Genomic DNA, 16,313 nt, shown 5'->3' on the forward strand with positions numbered 1-16,313 from the left:
TATTTTTGTGTATCAATGTCTACATCAACACAATCAAATGAAATTGTATTAGTCACATGCGCCGAATACAACAGGTGTAGTAGACCTCACAGTGAAATGCTGAATACAACAGGTGTAGTAGACCTCACAGTGAAATGCTGAATACAACAGGTGTAGTAGACCTTACAGTGAAATGCTGAATACAACAGGTGTAGTAGACCTCACAGTGAAATGCTGAATACAACAGGTGTAGTAGACCTCACAGTGAAATGCTGAATACAACAGGTGTAGTAGACCTTACAGTGAAATGCTGAATACAACAGGTGTAGTAGACCTCACAGTGAAATGCTGAATACAACAGGTGTAGTAGACCTTACAGTGAAATGCTGAATACAACAGGTGTAGTAGACCTCACAGTGAAATGCTGAATACAACAGGTGTAGTAGACCTTACAGTGAAATGCTGAATACAACAGGTGTAGTAGACCTTACAGTGAAATGCTGAATACAACAGGTGTAGTAGACCTTACAGTGAAATGCTGAATACAACAGGTGTAGTAGACCTCACAGTGAAATGCTGAATACAACAGGTGTAGTAGACCTCACAGTGAAATGCTGAATACAACAGGTGTAGTAGACCTTACAGTGAAATGCTGAATACAACAGGTGTAGTAGACCTCACAGTGAAATGCTGAATACAACAGGTGTAGTAGACCTCACAGTGAAATGCTGAATACAACAGGTGTAGTAGACCTGTTTGAAGGTAGGCCTTGAAATACATCCACAGGTACACCTCCAATTGACTCAAATGACGTCAATTAGCCTATTAGAAGCTTCTAAAGCCATGACATCAATTTTCTGGAATTTTCCAATCTGTTTAAAGGCACAGTCAACTTAGTGTATGTAAACTTCTGACCCACTGGAATTGTGATACAGTGAATTATAAGTGAAATAATCTTGTCTGTAAACAATTGTTGGAAAAATTACTTGTGTCATGCACAAAGTAGATGTCCTAACCGACTTGCCAAAACTATAGTTTGTTAACAAGACATTTGTGGAGTGGTTGAAAAACCGAGTTTTAATGACTCCAACCTAAGTGTATGTAAACTTCCGACTTCAACTGTCAACTGTCTTCAAATAAATGATCAGTATTTTATTTGGACTGGCAAGGAGGTACGGTAGGGCGGGCAGGCCCCCTTAGGCCCACCCACAACGCCAGCCCTGATACCGCCCATGCCTAATATACAAACATCCATGACACGTACAAAGCCATCCCCCCGCCCTCACTACGGCCAATCAGATCACGTCTCCCTGTCCCTACTCCCCGCCTACAAGCAGCAACACAAGACGGAGCCACCAACACAGAGAATAGTGAGGCACCGGACAGACGAGGCAGACTCAATACTGGACAGACGAGGCAGACTCAATACTGGACAGACGAGGCAGACTCAATACTGGACAGACGAGGCAGACTCAACACTGGACAGACGAGGCAGACTCAATACTGGACAGACGAGGCAGACTCAATACTGGACAGACGAGGCAGACTCAATACTGGACAGACGAGGCAGACTCAACACTGGACAGACGAGGCAGACTCAATTCTGGACAGACGAGGCAGACTCAATTCTGGACAGACGAGGCAGACTCAATACTGGACAGACGAGGAAGACTCAACACTGGACAGACGAGGAAGACTCAATACTGGAAAGAGGAGGAAGACTCAATACTGCAGGATTGTTTTGAGAATACTGATTTGAATATGTTCAGATTCATCCACCCAGGACAGTGAGGAATATACAATTGTCAGTCACAGGCTTCATTAGGAAATGTGTTGATGATATTGAACCCACAATAACAATCCGTACATGTCACCAACCAAAAACAATGGATGAACGGAGACATCTGTTGCATGCTGAGAACCCGTACTGCAGCATTCAATGTAAGTGGAATGAACCAGGATTACTTAGTGGCGCACAACCCATACAAGGCAAGCAGGTACGAGCTCCACAAATCCATTAGGGACGCAAAAAAGACAATACAGACTCAAACTTGAATTCTTGCTTAACAACTCAGACTTGCAACGCATGTGGCAATGACTACAGACTATCGCCTGTTACACTCACCCCTGTTATCATGAAGTGCACTGAGAGGCTGGTCATGGCCCACATCAAAGCCAGCATGCCAGGCACACTGGACCCACTCCAATTTACCTACCGCTCCAACAGATCCACGGAAAATGCCATTTCCATCACTATTCACACAGCTGTAACACATCTGGACAAAAGGAAAACCTACGCGAGACTGCTGTTCATTGACTAGAGTTAAGTATTCAACACGATTGTTCCCTCCAAGCTCAGAGCCCTGGGTTTGGACACCACCCTCTGCAACTGGATCCTGAACTTCCTGACAGGCAGACCAGAGGCTGAGGATTGGCAAAAACACCTCCTCCACACTGACTCTTAACACAGGGTCTCCCCCAGGGCTGTGTCCTCAGCCCTCTGCTGTACTCCCTGTTCACCCACGACACCAACTCCATCATTAAGGTTGCTGACGACACCACTGTTGGTAGGTCCTGAAGTCAACAATCAGCTCCTTTGTTTTGCTGATGTTGAGGGCGAGGTGGTTGTCCTGGCACCACAATGCCAGTTCACTTACCACCTCCCTATAGGCTGACTCATCGTTGTTGGTGATCCACATCAAATCGGACTGCAGTAGAGAGAGTCAGAAGTTAAAGTTCCTCACTGTCCACATCACCGAGGACTTGACATGGACCAACAGCGGCTCTACTTCCTAAGGCTGAAGAAATTTGGCATGCTAGCCCGTCCTGACCGGTTGCATCACGGCCTGGTTGCTCCGTCCACGACCGCAAGGCGCTCCAGCGGGTGGTGAAGACGGCCCAGTACATCACTGGGACTGTGGCCCTCCAGCGGGTGGTGAAGTCACCCCAGTACATCACATCATTCAGCCTATTTTAATGGAGCAAAGTAGTCACTGTGCTGTTTGGTATCATTGTGTACACCACACTGAACATGGACCAGAGAAAGCAAAGGAGAGATTTGTCTGAGGAGATCAGAAAGAAAATAACAGACAAGCGGGGTGAAGGTATTATTAAGAAGTTTAAGCTCCATGGAAACTGTAGCCAACCTCCTTGGGCGCGGCCGCAAGAGGAAAAATCAACCCCAGATTGAACAGAAGGATAGTGCGAAAGGTAGAAGAAGAACCATGGCTAACTGCCAAAGAGATACAAGCAAAGTCCAAAGGTGAAGGTACGTCCGTTTCTGATCGCACCATCCGTCGCTTTTTTGAGTGAAAGCGGGCTCCATGGAAGAAGACCCAGGAGGTTTTGAAATAAAAATTTAATAAAAAGCTAGACTGGAATTTGTTAAAAGACATACTGACAAGCCACCATCCTTCTGGGAGAATGTCCTTTGGACAGATGAATCAAAACTGGAGCTTTTTGGCAAGTCACATCAGCTCTATGTTCACAGACTAAAAAAAAATGAAGCTTTCAAAGGAAAGACCATCATATCTACAGCGAAACATGGAGGCGGCTAGGTTCTGGGGCTGCTGTGCCGCGCCTGGTACAGGGTGCCTTGAATCTGTGCAGGGCACAATGAAATCTCAAGACTATCAAAGCATTCTGGAGCGAAACGTACTGCCCAGTGTCAGAAAGCTCTGTCTCAGGTCATGGTTTCCTCCAAAAGGATAATGACCCAAAACACAGCTAAACGCACCAAAGAATGGATAATAAAACATTGGACTATTCTGAAGTGGCATTCTATGAATCCTGATCTGAATTCTAACGAACATCTATGGAAAGAGCTGAAACTTACAGTCTGGAAAAGGTACCCATCAAACCTGAGACAGCTGGAGCAGTTTGCTCCGGAAGAGTGGGCCAAAACTACCTGTTAACAGGTGCAGAAGGTACTCTGAGACAGCTGGAGCAGTTTGCTCAGGAAGAGTGGGCCAAAACTACCTGTTAACAGGTGCAGAAGGTACTCTGAGACAGCTGGAGCAGTTTGCTCAGGAAGAGTGGGCCAAAACTACCTGTTAACAGGTGCAGAAGGTACTCTGAGACAGCTGGAGCAGTTTGCTCAGGAAGAGTGGGCCAAAACGACCTGTTAACAGGTGCAGAAGGTACTCTGAGACAGCTGGAGCAGTTTGCTCAGGAAGAGTGGGCCAAAACTACCTGTTAACAGGTGCAGAAGGTACTCTGAGACAGCTGGAGCAGTTTGCTCCGGAAGAGTGGGCCAAAACTACCTGTTAACAGGTGCAGAAGGTACTCTGAGACAGCTGGAGCAGTTTGCTCCGGAAGAGTGGGCCAAAACTACCTGTTAACAGGTGCAGAAGGTACTCTGAGACAGCTGGAGCAGTTTGCTCAGGAAGAGTGGGCCAAAACGACCTGTTAACAGGTGCAGAAGGTACTCTGAGACAGCTGGAGCAGTTTGTTCAGGAAGAGTGGGCCAAAACTACCTGTTAACAGGTGCAGAAGGTACTCTGAGACAGCTGGAGCAGTTTGCTCAGGAAGAGTGGGCCAAAACTACCTGTTAACAGGTGCAGAAGTCTCATTGAGAGCTACAGACAACGTTTGATTGGTTGATTGCAGTGATCGCCTCTAAAGGTTGTGCAACAAAATATTAGGTTAAGGGTCCCGTAATTTTTGTCTGCCATTTTCATTTTAAACCTACCGTCAATCCCCCCTTCCCCAAAACGTGTAAATATTGGACTATAATTTGTACCTTCTACCTTCTTTTACTTATGCAAAAATTATATATATATTCTACAGAGCCACTTTATGTGTGTATTCTTATCATTTAATATTTCTTACAGTTGTTGTTCCATTGTCGAGAAGGAGCCTGCAAGCATTTCGATGGACACTGTACATACTACTAATAAAACTTGAAAACAGAAAATTCCATTTATTTACTTTGGTTGCAAAGGAAAAAAAAAAAGTTTGTTGAGAGCAATATTTACAAAGACGAAAAATAATACTAATAATAATAAATAATACCCAGAAACAGCTGATCCAACAAAGTACATGACTCATGATAATTAGTTTCATTATGATAGTAGATCACAGGTATATAATGGGACATCACTTGATTTTCCTCCAGGAATTATCTGCCGAAGTAGTCCTCTATGCGTCTCTTCTTGCTGGGGCTCTCTTCTACATCACTTCCTGGTTGGTTGCTAGGGTTATCCCAGGCCTCCACAGCCTCCAATAGGAGGGCTTCGTCCATATCATCCTCCCCCTCGGTGAACGACCTCTGGAACATCTCTGTGATCCTCCTCTGCTGGGAGTCCTGAAATACATAAACACATTCAAACACTTCATAACACACACACACACAGAGAGAAACACTTCATAACACACACACACACACACACACACACACACACACACACACACACACACAGAGAGAAACCCTTCATAACACACACAGAAACCCTTCATAACACACACACACACACACACACACAGAAACACCCTTCATAACACACAAACACTTCATCTGCCTCTCAAATGGCACCATATTCTCTATATCAGTGGTTCTCAACCAGGGCACCAGTACTCCTGGGGGTAGTCAACCAGGGCACCAGTACTCCTGGGGGTTCTCAACCAGGGCACCAGTACTCCTGGGGGTTCTCAACCAGGGCACCAGTACTCCTGGGGGTTCTCAACCAGGGCACCAGTACGCCTGGGGGTAGTCAACCAGGGCACCAGTACTCCTGGGGGTTCTCAACCAGGGCACCAGTACTCCTGGGGGTTCTCAACCAGGGCACCAGTACTCCTGGGGGTTCTCAACCAGGGCACCAGTACTCCTGGGGGTTCTCAACCAGGGCACCAGTACTCCTGGGGGTTCTCAACCAGGGCACCAGTACGCCTGGGGGTATCAGTGGTTCTCAACCAGGGCACCAGTACTCCTGGGGGTATCAGTGGTTCTCAACCAGGGCACCAGTACTCCTGGGGGTATCAGTGGTTCTCAACCAGGGCACCAGTACTCCTGGGGGTATCAGTGGTTCTCAACCAGGGCACCAGTACTCCTGGGGGTATCAGTGGTTCTCAACCAGGGCACCAGTACTCCTGGGGGTACTTGGCATAGAATTAGGAATGAGAATAATAGAATGGACACTAAAGATGCAAATATCTAGAAAGTCCCTGTAAAACAGAGCTGTGATAAAGTATTTTACCCCCTTTCTGATTTTCTCTATTTTTGCATATTTTTTATACTAAATGTGTGAAAAAGTAATTGCCCCCCTTTCACTCATTAACTGGTTGTACCACCTTTAGCTGTAATGACTCCAAACAAACACTTCCTGTCGTTGTTGATCAGTCTCTCACATCACTATGGAGGAGTTGTGGTCCACTCTGCCATACAGAACTACTTTAACTCAGATACATTTGTGGGTTTTCAACCATGAACTGGTCATTTCAGGTCCTGCCACAACATCTCAGTTGGGATTAGATCTGGATTTGGACTAGGCCATTCCAAAACTTCACATGTGTTGCTTTTTAGCCATTTTCATGTAGACTTGTTTGTGTATTTCGGATCATTGTCTTGCTGCATGACTCAGCAGGGCTTCAGCATACAGACGGATGGGCCTGACATTCTCCTGTAGAATTATCTGATACAGAACAGAATTCACGGTTCCTTCTAGTAAGGAAAGTGGTCCAGGTCCAGGTCCTGAGGCAGCAAAACATCCCCAACCCATCACACCATCACGCTGGACCGTTGGTATGAGGTTCATTCTGTACGGGTCCATAATGCTGTGTTTGGTTTTCCTCAGACATAATGGGAACCATCTCATCCCCCCCAAAAAAAATTTGACTCAAATGTACGAAAAATCACCTTGTGCCCTGTTGATGGGGGCATTGTCTTCCTGGAAGAGAACCACTAGAAATGATTGTATATTTATTGGTGTTTTAACTTTGTCCTCTAAGGGATTGAGAGGACCTAAACCATGGCAGGTGATGTAGTGTAGGAGGAGAATGATAGGTCAACAGCCAACCTGTCTATTCCTTGACTAAAAGTAGCCAATCTGTGGGACTGACGTGTGTGTGTAGCCCATCTGTGTACCAAACACCAACGGTGCCCCTCACCTTGCAGTGGAAGCTGGCAGACTCTGCCTTCTCTGACAGGTTGGATTCTGAGAGCCCCACCTGCTCCAAAATATGCATCTTCTCTTGGATCATGGGCCTACAGAGATACAAACAAAAAAAATCAATCAATATCTTTATTGTCCCATTTTGGTAAAATGGTTCCTTCAGAAATATTAACCTAATAGATGTTAGAGTATTAGAACTTAGGTTGGTTCAGACTGATTAAAGAGGAGGAGCGGACTTACCACAGGTAGTCATCTGCGGTTCCCTTGGCGACCAGGTAATGAATGTCCACGTTGCTGGTCTGACCGATGCGATGCACTCTGTCCTCAGCCTGGATCATTATCTGATAGATTCCAGAGGACATCGAGATAATGAGTATGGTAGACAGTATAGGAGGATATAGCGACACACAGAGCAGCGGTAGCATGCTACAGGTTTCACTAGCGGTAGCATGCTACAGGTTTCACTAGCGGTAGCATGCTACAGGTTTCACTAGCGGTAGCATGCTACAGGTTTCACTAGCGGTAGCATGCTACAGGTTTCACTAGCTGTAGCATGCTATAGGTTTCACTAGCATTCACACAGAGCAGCGGTAGCATGCTATAGGTTTCACTAGCATTCACACACAGAGCAGCGGTAGCATGCTATAGGTTTCACTAGCATTCACAACTTTTCAGTCAACCGAGACCCTGACACTGTTTGGTGACACCACTGGGTAAGGAGTTCAGAGGTCAGGAACCTTACCCCGGAAGGGTTCAGAGGTCAGGAACCTTACCCCGGAAGGGTTCAGAGGTCAGGAACCTTACCCCGGAAGGGTTCAGAGGTCAGGAACCTTACCCCGGAAGGGTTCAGAGGTCAGGAACCTTACCCCGGAAGGGTTCAGAGGTCAGGAACCTTACCCCGGAAGGGTTCAGAGGTCAGGAACCTTACCCCGGAAGGGTTCAGAGGTCAGGAACCTTACCCCGGAAGGGTTCAGAGGTCAGGAACCTTACCCCGGAAGGGTTCAGATAACACCACCAGAGCAAAGGTTAGAGGTTAGCCAAGTCCTTACCCCCCGGGGTTAGACAGGTCCTTACCCCAAGACTACTAAGAACAGCCGATCTGCCAACTTCTGTCTGCAGCGTCCCAACAGTTTGGGCTACACACTAATATGACCCTTCTGTGGAAAAGTGAGACTCTCACCAACACATACATGTCTGTTGTTTCACCACAGGAAGTGTTACATAGCGGATGCAGTCGATTGAGACGCAGCCATCCATCTTAAACTGACGGATTTTGATGGGGATTTTAACCCCCTAGAGTCCATGTCCGCGGGGGCCTCAGACATGGACTCTTGGGGATTAAAGGTCAGTCCAGGGGGTTAAAGGTCAGTCCAGGGGGTTAAAGGTCAGTCCAGGGGGTTAAAGGTTAGTCAGGACCTTACCCCAGGATTCCAGAATAGCTCAGCGAACACCACCAGAGCAGCAGAGTGCAGGGTGATGCCCATGTTCGCTGCAGTGATTGAGAGCACCGCTACACAGCTCTTATCGGTGAACTGGAATCGGTCACACAGTTGCTGCCGCTCTGACGACGGTGTGGAGCCGTCTATACGGATGTAGTCGATACCCTGAAATAACACGAACGACAATAGAAACACGTTAAGACAGTCATGTTTCATCCAACCAGTGAAGCCGCTCAACATTCACATTACATTCAGTCATCTAACAGACTCCCATCCAGAGCGACCCACAGGACCAACCTCGCTGCTCAAGGGCAATTTCGACAGATCTCCGACAAGGTCAAAAACGGGGTCCTTAAAAAAAAAATCTGCCACCGGCCCAAGCAACCCTACTGCCAGGCCACCAGCCCTCCATGTTTTAAATATTTAGAAAAGCAAGTCATCTACCTAAAGATGAACTAAAACCACTCGTGGCATTAGGCACCCACTTTCCAGGAGAGTCATGGCATATAAAGGCATAAATATGTACTGATATCAATATTTACTAGAAAAGTGAGTCATCTAAACCAAAGTCTTTCTCTTGTGTGGATAAACTTTTATAGTCTGTTTAGCAGGCATCCCGTTCTCCTCACATTCTCTCCCAACTCCTTGGTGATAGAGTCCAGGACCAGCTTGTGATGAGCAAACACCAGGAATTTCTCTCTTCCGCACTCCAGCATGTCCATAATGTACTCTCTGAGTAACAGAAACAAAACAGAACTGGTTTAAAAAAAAAAACAACATGCTCTCAGTAGTCTACTCTCAATGTGGGGTAAACACTTTCAACTCACATGATGGCTTTAATCTTGGCCTCAGCAGTGTGGTTAAAGAAAACCAGAAGAGCCTGCTTCATCTTCTGAACAGAATTTAAAAAAAAAAAAAAATGTGTTTAACAAGACATGTCAAGGTAAAACTAGAGGAACATAATGTTCTCTAGAAACCCCCTTTTTTTTCACCTAACGTCAAAATGAGCTGTAAGAGTATTGTTTTTTTTTTTGTAATAATCTCTCTTCCCCATGTACTCACGTCGTTGTTGTTGTGTTGTCCCTTGGCCAGTTCCTTGGCTGCGGCAGACAGAGCTGCCTTGGTGCGGGTGTTGATACCGTCTGTGGTCACCGTGACAACCTTGCGTTGCTTGGCAGGAAGCTGAGAGAGGACCTCTGACTTGAGACGGCGTAGCATTAGACTCTCCTCTAACATCAGCTTCAGTTCTCCTAGGTTACCGGAGCCAGAGTAGTCCCAACCCCAAGGCAGCTAGCAGGAGAACAACAAGTCCTATGGTTACTGGAGCCAGAGTAGTCCCAACCCCAAGGCAGCTAGCAGGAGAACAACAAGTCCTATGGTTACCGGAGCCAGAGTAGTCCCAACCCCAGGGCAGCTAGCAGGAGAACAACAAGTCCTATGGTTACCGGAGCCAGAGTAGTCCCAACCCCAAGGCAGCTAGCAGGAGAACAACAAGTCCTATGGTTACTGGAGCCAGAGTAGTCCCAACCCCAGGGCAGCTAGCAGGAGAACAACAAGTCCTATGGTTACTGGAGCCAGAGTAGTCCCAACCCCAGGGCAGGTAGCAGGAGAACAACAAGTCCTATGGTTACTGGAGCCAGAGTAGTCCCAACCCCAAGGCAGCTAGCAGGAGAACAACAAGTCCTATGGTTACTGGAGCCAGAGTAGTCCCAACCCCAAGGCAGCTAGCAGGAGAACAACAAGTCCTATGGTTACTGGAGCCAGAGTAGTCCCAACTCCAAGGCAGCTAGCAGGAGAACAACAAGTCCTATGGTTACTGGAGCCAGAGTAGTCCCAACCCCAAGGCAGCTAGCAGGAGAACAACAAGTCCTATGGTTACTGGAGCCAGAGTAGTCCCAACCCCAAGGCAGCTAGCAGGAGAACAACAAGTCCTATGGTTACTGGAGCCAGAGTAGTCCCAACCCCAAGGCAGCTAGCAGGAGAACAACAAGTCCTATGGTTACTGGAGCCAGAGTAGTCCCACCCAACCCCAAGGCAGCTAGCAGGAGAACAACAAGTCCTATGGTTACTGGAGCCAGAGTAGTCCCAACCCCAAGGCAGCTAGCAGGAGAACAACAAGTCCTATGGTTACTGGAGCCAGAGTAGTCCCAACCCCAGGGCAGGTAGCAGGAGAACAACAAGTCCTATGGTTACTGGAGCCAGAGTAGTCCCAACCCCAAGGCAGCTAGCAGGAGAACAACAAGTCCTATGGTTACTGGAGCCAGAGTAGTCCCAACCCCAAGGCAGCTAGCAGGAGAACAACAAGTCCTATGGTTACTGGAGCCAGAGTAGTCCCAACCCCACGGCAGCTAGCAGGAGAACAACAAGTCCTATGGTTACTGGAGCCAGAGTAGTCCCAACCCCACGGTAGCTAGCAGAACAACAAGTCCTATGGTTACCAGAGCCAGAGTAGTCCCAACCCCAAGGCAGCTAGCAGGAGAACAACAAGTCCTATGGTTACCAGAGCCAGAGTAGTCCCAACCCCAAGGCAGCTAGCAGGAGAACAACAAGTCCTATGGTTACTGGAGCCAGAGTAGTCCCAACCCCAAGGCAGCTAGCAGGAGAACAACAAGTCCTATGGTTACTAGAGCCAGAGTAGTCCCAACCCCACGGTAGCTAGCAGAACAACAAGTCCTATGGTTACCAGAGCCAGAGTAGTCCCAACCCCAAGGCAGCTAGCAGGAGAACAACAAGTCCTATGGTTACCAGAGCCAGAGTAGTCCCAACCCCAGGGCAGCTAGCAGGAGAACAACAAGTCCTATGGTTATTATGTTCAGCAGTTTCCAATTAATTTAGGGATGTCTCTCCTCCACTTTTAGCCAGGAGAGATTGACATGCATATTATTAATATTAGCTCTCTGAATACATCCAAGGGCCAGCCGTGCTGCCCTGTTCTGAGACAATTGCAATTTTCTTAAGTCCTTTTTTGTGGCACCTGACCACACGACTGAACAGTAGTCCAGGTGTGACAAAACTAGGGCCTGTAGGACCTGCCTTGTTGATAGTGTTGTTAAGAAGGTAGAAACTAGGGCCTGTAGGACCTGCCTTGTTGATAGTGCTGTTAAGAAGGTAGAAACTAGGGCCTGTAGGACCTGCCTTGTTGATAGTGTTGTTAAGAAGGTAGAAACTAGGGCCTGTAGGACCTGCCTTGTTGATAGTGTTGTTAAGAAGGTAGAAACTAGGGCCTGTAGGACCTGCCTTGTTGATAGTGTTGTTAAGAAGGTAGAAACTAGGGCCTGTAGGACCTGCCTTGTTGATAGTGTTGTTAAGAAGGTAGAAACTAGGGCCTGTAGGACCTGCCTTGTTGATAGTGTTGTTAAGAAGGTAGAAACTAGGGCCTGTAGGACCTGCCTTGTTGATAGTGTTGTTAAGAAGGTAGAAACTAGGGCCTGTAGGACCTGCCTTGTTGATAGTGTTGTTAAGAAGGTAGAAACTAGGGCCTGTAGGACCTGCCTTGTTGATAGTGTTGTTAAGAAGGTAGAAACTAGGGCCTGTAGGACCTGCCTTGTTGATAGTGCTATTAAGAAGGTAGAAAGTAGGGCCTGTAGGACCTGCCTTGTTGATAGTGTTGTTAAGAAGGTAGAAACTAGGGCCTGTAGGACCTGCCTTGTTGATAGTGTTGTTAAGAAGGTAGAAACTAGGGCCTGTAGGACCTGCCTTGTTGATAGTGTTGTTAAGAAGGTAGAAACTAGGGCCTGTAGGACCTGCCTTGTTGATAGTGTTGTTAAGAAGGTAGAAACTAGGGCCTGTAGGACCTGCCTTGTTGATAGTGTTGTTAAGAAGGTAGAAACTAGGGCCTGTAGGACCTGCCTTGTTGATAGTGTTGTTAAGAAGGTAGAAACTAGGGCCTGTAGGACCTGCCTTGTTGATAGTGTTGTTAAGAAGGTAGAAACTAGGGCCTGTAGGACCTGCCTTGTTGATAGTGTTGTTAAGAAGGTAGAAACTAGGGCCTGTAGGACCTGCCTTGTTGATAGTGCTGTTAAGAAGGTAGAAACTAGGGCCTGTAGGACCTGCCTTGTTGATAGTGTTGTTAAGAAGGTAGAGCAGTGCTTTATTATGGACAGACTTCTCCCCATCTTAGCTACTGTTGTATCAATATGTTTTGACCATGACAGTTTACAATCCAGGGTTACTCCAAGCAGTTTAGTCTCCTCAACTTGCTCAATTTCCACATTATTCATTACAAGATTTAGTTGAGGTTTTGTGAATGTTTTGTTCCAAATATGGTCTAGGAAAAGGCCCCCTGATGTTTCAGAACCGTGGACAGCGACCTCTATCAACACAGGAGAAAGCGTATTTGTTATAAAATAATATTTGTATTAGTGTTGCACCGTTGTTCTTATGAAATATAACCATAAATCACTTCGGTAGCACACGGCTTAGTGATGGACTGTCCCCTGCTTCCACAATGGATCAGTCCACTCAGACAGGAGCCAATCAGACAGCTGTCTTAGAGTGATGGACTGTCCCCTGCTTCCACAATGGATCAGTCCACTCAGACAGGAGCCAATCAGACAGCTGTCTTAGAGTGATGGACTGTCCCCTGCTTCCACAATGAATCAGTCCACTCAGACAGGAGCCAATCAGACAGCTGTCTTGTACACCATGAAATTATGATTCTTTTTTGCTACTGCTCAACTAAAGAAATCTAGGTAGAGCAGCAGGCGGGTCTAGGATACTGTAGAGTAGCAGGCGGGTCTAGGATACTGCAGAGTAACAGGCGGGTCTAGGATACTGCAGAGCAACAGGCGGGTCTAGGATACTGTAGAGCAGCAGGCGGGTCTAGGATACTGTAGAGCAGCAGGCGGGTCTAGGATACTGTAGAGCAGCAGGCGGGTCTAGGATACTGTTAGAGCAGCAGGCGGGTCTAGGATACTGTAGAGCAGCAGGCGGGTCTAGGATACTGTAGAGCAACAGGCGGGTCTAGGATACTGTAGAGCAACAGGCGGGTCTAGGATACTGTAGAGCAACAGGCGGGTCTAGGATACTGTAGAGCAGCAGGCGGGTCTAGGATACTGTTAGAGCACTCAGGCGGGTCTAGGATACTGTAGAGCAGCAGGCGGGTCTAGGATACTGTAGAGCAACAGGCGGGTCTAGGATACTGTAGAGCAACAGGCGGGTCTAGGATACTGTAGAGCAACAGGCGGGTCTAGGATACTGTTAGAGCAGCAGGCGGGTCTAGGATACTGTTAGAGCAGCAGGCGGGTCTAGGATACTGTTAGAGCAGCAGGCGGGTCTAGGATACTGTTAGAGCAGCAGGCGGGTCTAGGATACTGTTAGAGCAGCAGGCGGGTCTAGGATACTGTAGAGCAGCAGGCGGGTCTAGGATACTGTTAGAGCAGCAGGCGGGTCTAGGATACTGTTAGAGCAGCAGGCGGGTCTAGGATACTGTTAGAGCAGCAGGCGGGTCTAGGATACTGTTAGAGCAGCAGGCGGGTCTAGGATACTGTTAGAGCAGCAGGCGGGTCTAGGATACTGTAGAGCAGCAGGCGGGTCTAGGATACTGTAGAGCAGCAGGCGGGTCTAGGATACTGTAGAGCAGCAGGCGGGTCTAGGATACTGTTAGAGCAGCAGGCGGGTCTAGGATACTGTTAGAGCAGCAGGCGGGTCTAGGATACTGTAGAGCAGCAGGCGGGTCTAGGATACTGTAGAGCAGCAGGCGGGTCTAGGATACTGTACTGTAGGCTAAACTTACCTGTCGGGCATTGCAGTATCTGGTCCCAAAGTCATGGAAGCGGGGGAACAGGGAGGGCTTGACAGCCAAGATCTGACTGTAGAGCTCTGAGGGTCTGGACATGGCAGGAGTCCCCGATAGCAGGATCACACGCTTAGCTACCTGAGGTTGAGAGCATAGTGTTGTCATCAGTTTCTACTAACTAAATCACACACGCTTAGCTACCTGAGGTTGAGAACATGGTAGAAACTGTTGACAACACCATCTAACTAATCAGTCTTAGCTACCTGAGGACAAGAGATCAAATGAAAACTTCACTAATTACCTTTGTTAAATTGTTATATAGAATATATAAATTGTAGCCTAAATCCCAAGGATCCTAAGAGTAAAGAGAATCATCCGTACCTTGAGCAGCGGCAAAGCAGCCTTAAAGCGGGCAGTCTTCATGTTCTTCAGAAAGTGGGACTCGTCCATTATGAGGACATTAAAGGGTTTAGCGGCCTGCTGCTTGTCCATCCTGCTCAGTAGATCATAGCTGGTGATGTTAACCAGACCACCTCTAAGGTTGTCTTTCCCCTTGACAATCACATTGATACTGTCTGGCTGCACAGAGGGCAGCCACTGCCTGAAGGCCTGGAGAGGAGGGGAGATGAGAGCGCTGTGAACAACGGCATACTGAGCAAACTGTCACTGGACGCTGGGCAAACTGTCAAAACAAAACACAGTCCAGTTAACCCATAACCCATAGGACGTGGCGACCCAGAGGACGCGGAGACCCATAGGACGCGGAGACCCATAGCGTCCATAAGACGCGGTGAACCATAGGACACGGCGACCCATAGGACGCGGCGACCCATAGGACGCGGAGACCCATAGGACGCGGCGACCCATAGGACGCGGAGACCCATAGGACGCGGAGACCCATAGGACGCGGCGACCCATAGGACGCGGAGACCCATAGGACGCGGACACAGCGACCCATAGGACACGGAGATCCATAGGACACGGAGACGGAGACCCATAGGACACGGAGACCCATAGGACGCGGCGACCCATAGGACGCGGAGACCCATAGGACGCGGTGACCCATAGGACGCGGTGACCCATAGGACGCGGTGACCCATAGGACACGGACACAGCGACCCATAGGACGCGGAGACCCATAGGACGCGGTGACCCATAGGACGCGGAGACCCATAGGACGCGGCGACCCATAGGACGCGGCGACCCACAAGACGTGGAGACCCACAGGACGCGGAGACCCACAGGACGCGGTGACCAATAGCACTCGGCGACCCATAGCACGCGGCGACCCATAGGACGCGGAGACCCATAGGACGCGGAGACCCATAGGACACGGAGACGGAGACCCATAGGACACGGAGACCCATAGGACACGGAGACGGAGACCCATAGGACACGGAGAACCATAGGACGCGGAGACCCACAGGACGCGGCGACCCACAGCACGCGGCGACCCATAGCACGCGGCGACCCATAGCACGCCGGCGACCCATAGCACGCGGCGACCCATAGGACGCGGCGACCCATAGGACGCGGCGACCCATAGGACGCGGAGACGGAGACCCATAGGACACGGAGGACCCATAGGACGCGGAGACCCATAGGACGCGGAGACCCATAGGACGCGGAGACCCATGGCACTGCCGTGCCATAGGACGCGGCGACCCATAGGACGCGGAGACCCATAGGACGCGGAGACCCATAGGACGCGGAGACCCATAGGACGCGGCGACCCATAGGACGCGGCGACCCATAGGACACGGCGACCCATAGGACTCGGAGACCCATAGGACACGGACACAGCGACCCATAGGACTCGGAGACCCATAGGACACGGGACCCACGGACGCGGGACCCATAGGACACGGAGACCCATAGGAAACGGAGAGAGAGACCCATAGGACCACGGAGACGGAGACCCATAGGACGCGGCGACCCATAGGACGCGGCGACCCATAGGACGCGGAGACCCATAGGACACGGACACAGCGACCCATAGGACGCGGAGACCCATAGGACACGGACACAGCGACCCATAGGACGCGGAGA

At 48.9% G+C, this 16,313-nt stretch overlaps 1 protein-coding gene across 2 annotated transcripts in view; it reads right to left on the bottom strand.

Annotated features, from left to right (window-relative positions):
• Positions 1–4,885: 4,885 nt before the first annotated feature.
• LOC106582590 (SWI/SNF related, matrix associated, actin dependent regulator of chromatin, subfamily a-like 1) overlaps positions 4,886–16,313 on the bottom strand; it is a 52,264-nt gene continuing 40,836 nt past the window's right edge. Inside the window, exons 8-16 of one of the 2 annotated variants that reach the window (XM_045704940.2) lie at positions 14,646–14,873; positions 14,262–14,402; positions 9,590–9,817; positions 9,355–9,416; positions 9,157–9,259; positions 8,510–8,692; positions 7,329–7,429; positions 7,084–7,180; positions 4,886–5,284 (exon numbers count right to left, since the gene is read on the bottom strand). In XM_045704940.2, the coding sequence (XP_045560896.2) occupies positions 5,099–5,284; positions 7,084–7,180; positions 7,329–7,429; positions 8,510–8,692; positions 9,157–9,259; positions 9,355–9,416; positions 9,590–9,817; positions 14,262–14,402; positions 14,646–14,873 (1,329 nt within the window). In that variant the 3' untranslated portion in view covers positions 4,886–5,098. Of the gene's footprint in view, positions 5,285–7,083; positions 7,181–7,328; positions 7,430–8,509; positions 8,693–9,156; positions 9,260–9,354; positions 9,420–9,589; positions 9,818–14,261; positions 14,403–14,645; positions 14,874–16,313 lie in introns of both variants that reach the window. The other variant, XM_082967270.1, reaches the window with a different exon arrangement.

The sequence above is a fragment of the Salmo salar genome, chromosome 21 (assembly GCF_965601325.2).
Source record: "Salmo salar chromosome 21, fSalSal1, whole genome shotgun sequence".
NCBI lineage: Eukaryota > Metazoa > Chordata > Actinopteri > Salmoniformes > Salmonidae > Salmo > Salmo salar.